The sequence below is a fragment of the Coenobita brevimanus genome, chromosome 19, assembly GCF_032717465.1.
Source record: "Coenobita brevimanus isolate Jiangsu-jjx chromosome 19, ASM3271746v2, whole genome shotgun sequence".
NCBI classification, from domain to species: Eukaryota; Metazoa; Arthropoda; class Malacostraca; order Decapoda; family Coenobitidae; genus Coenobita; species Coenobita brevimanus.
Genome location: NC_136972.1, coordinates 26,871,277 through 26,874,609, shown reverse-complemented (window position 1 = coordinate 26,874,609; position 3,333 = coordinate 26,871,277). Strand labels below are relative to the sequence as shown.

Genomic DNA, 3,333 nt, shown 5'->3' with positions numbered 1-3,333 from the left:
AGAGAGAGAACAGGAAGGAGGAAGGGAGTGCAGTGAGAGAGAGAGAGGGGGGGGGGAAGGGTGCAACCGTATAAAAAGGAGGTCTGTCTCTCTCACTTGCTCACTCGGTCACATCCAGCCAGGCTCTCGCTCACTCACACCGCCTATCTCACTCACTCTCTCACGGTCTATACATTCACCATTTTCTCTCAGTCCATACTCTCTCTCACTCTCTCTCAGTCAACAATGCACCAATAACAGTCTATCTTTCTGTTTCTTTCTTTATTTATTTTCTCTCTTTCTCGACTCATTCTATCTTTGATCTACTTATATCTATTTTATCTTTGATCTATTTATATCTATCAGATAAATCTATTCTTTATCTATCTGTTTATTCATTTACCTCTCTATCCAGCCACAAACAAGTCTGTCTCAATGATCTTACTTTCAAGGCACATTCACTTTTAAGCCAGTTGACCTTTCTCTCTCTCTCTCTCTCTCTCTCTCTCTCTCTCTCTCACACACACACACACACACACACACTGTCACCATGTCCCCCCGCGTGGTGCTATTAGTGACCGTGCTAATATCGGCCGCGGTGCAAATAACAGAGTCCGCCTTTGGGATTCCGGACTTCCTGGAGCTTGGGGGATGCGCCACGGTGACTCTCTACAAGGACTTCGATCCGGTTAAGGTGAGGGATCCGATACTACCTGCATATTAAAAAAAAAATGTTACTATTTCCGCTACTTCTACTGCTTCTACTAAAATTACTGCTACTACTACTACTACTACTACTACTACTACTACTACTACTAATATTACTATTACTACTACTACTACAATAATAATAATAATAATAATAATAATAATAATAATAATAAAAATCTACAAATAATCACTCGTTCTCTCTCTCTCTCTCTCTCTCTCTCTCTCTCTCTGGTACAATAACTAACATTCTGAGCTTGGTGCAGATTGAGGTCCTCAGAGGGGTATGTTAAGCCAACACCCGCCATGGCTTCGTTGGTGAAATGTTGGTGGAAATGTCCGTAGAGTTTTGCACAAAGCGTAGTCGGGGTGTGTGTGTGTGTGTGTGTGTGTGTGTGTGTGTGTGTGTGTGTGTGTGTGTGTGTGTGTGTGTGTGTGTGAAACATAAAACCCACATACAGAAACAGTATATTGTATGTGGGTATAATTCATCCATTGCAACAATTCAGGACAGAAGTAAGGGGTATACGGCGTGTGTGTATTAGGCATGTACGTGCGGGTGTGTGTGTGTGTGTGTGTGTGTGTGTGTGTGTGTGTGTGTGTGTGTGTGTGTTTAAATCAGATTGCATGACAGTACAAGCGCGTAATCATGAATGCATGTACCGTACGTGTGTATATGTATGCAGCTCGTGTGTGTGTGTGTGTGTGTGTGTGTGTGTGTGTGTGTGTGTGTGTGTGTGTGTGTGTGTGTGTGTGTGTGTGTGTGTGTGTGTGTGTGTTTTACTGACATGTTCGGATAAAGATCGACATGCTGTTTTTCTCTTCTCCTCCTCCTCTTCCTCCTCCTCTTCTTCTTCTTCTTTTTCTTCTTCTTCTTCCCCATCTATTATTTTCCTTTTTTTCTTCATCGTCTTATTATCATCATCATTATTATTTATATATTTCTTTCCTTCCATCTTCCTTTTTTCTCAACATGATTCTTTCCTCTCTCTCTCTCTCTCTCTCTCTCTCTCTCTCTCTCTCTCTCTCTCTCTCTCTCTCTCTCTCTCTCTCTCAGTAACACATAGGAGCCTTCGTAACACCTCTTCCTTTGCGATTTGTTTTGCATATTACACCTTAACATCCTCTTCTACGTTATCTATATCATTGTAATATCGACATAATTTGGATCAATAATAAAAAAAAGAGGATACTGAAGTTTAATCTGCAGAATAAATCGCTAAAGAAGAAGTGTTACGCAATCTCCAACGTCATATAGAATACGGCCTTCAATCCTATCTGTCTATCTATCTATTGCCAGACGCCATAATCTCGTAAGGGGTGGCCATTTGACTCTGAGTTATTTGTTTTACGGGGAGGGGCACTAACCCTCCACCAACCCACTTGCTGACACGTAGGGAGCACGTTTGGTTTGTTTATATGGTTACCACCCAGCGTTGTAAATGGTTTCTTGGCTTACAGGAAACCATTTGGCTTGTCACTCAATGTAAAGCCACACGGCCTTCAATCCTGCCCTCATATATTCACCTATACCCTTTACATTTCAACTTGGCCTAAAATTACCATCTCTCCATCTTGAATTCTGAGCTGTAAGATTAGGTTAACACTATTGAATATGATGCCAGTCACGAAGAAGTGCTATGGAAGGGACGCAGAGGTATAGTATTACTCGTATTACGCCACAGACCTACGGGATATTGCTTACCGTACCACTACAGCATGATGCTAGTCACGAAGAAGTGCTATGATGATGCTAGTCACGATGAAGTACTATGGAAAAGAATGCGGAGACGTGGTAGTCTTATTCTGCCAATGAGCTATAGGAAACAGATTAACACTAACATGATGCTGGTCACGAAGAAGTGCTAGGAAAAGATGCAGAGTCGTAGTAGTACCGTCCTTTTGTGGCAAGTTGCAGTAGACGAAGGAGCTGGATGCATAACAATAGACAGATGAACAGCATAACAAAGGTGGGATGATTACGGTACTTAAGAAATTTAGGTGTGTCAAGCATGGGAATTATTTCACAAAAGAAGTTATTACGAGAAGAACAAACCGTAGAACGATAACATGATGCTGGTGTTATTTTGTTCTGCTTGTATTATTGATTATTACCGAACGTTTCTTTTATACGGCTACCTACCATCCACTCACCCTATGTAGCTGATACTCCTTTACATGGGAATTATTTCACAAAAGAAGTTATTACGTGAAGAACAAACTGTAGAACGATAACATGATGCTGGTTTTATTCTGTTCTGCTTGTTCTCTGATTATTAGAGAAAGTTTCTTTAATATGGCTACCTACAGTACCATCCACTCACCCTATGTAGCTGATACTCCTTAGGGCGACTCTACATGGGAATTATTTCACAAAAGAAGGTATTACGTGAAGAACAAACCGTAGAACGATAACATGATGCTGGTGTTATTCTGCCCTGCTTGTATTTTGATTATTAATGAACGTTTCACTGATGCGACTACCTATATTACCATCCACTCACCCTATGTAGCTGATACTTCTTAGGGCGACTCTGCACTTGATATATGCCAAACTTTTTTCGTTTACCTTGGCAGCAACTTATTACGCTGGGTGGTATCCATATAATAAACGGACGCCTGGTGGTCTAATGGGCTAAGAGTATC

At 41.2% G+C, this 3,333-nt stretch overlaps 1 protein-coding gene across 1 annotated transcript in view; it reads left to right on the top strand.

Annotated features, from left to right (window-relative positions):
• Positions 1-529: 529 nt before the first annotated feature.
• Positions 530-3,333, top strand: part of LOC145391726 (crustacyanin-A2 subunit-like) — a 24,405-nt gene continuing 21,601 nt past the window's right edge. The window contains exon 1 of the mRNA XM_080266263.1: positions 530-673. Within this exon, the coding sequence (XP_080122389.1) occupies positions 530-673 (144 nt within the window). The remainder of the gene's footprint in view (positions 674-3,333) is intronic.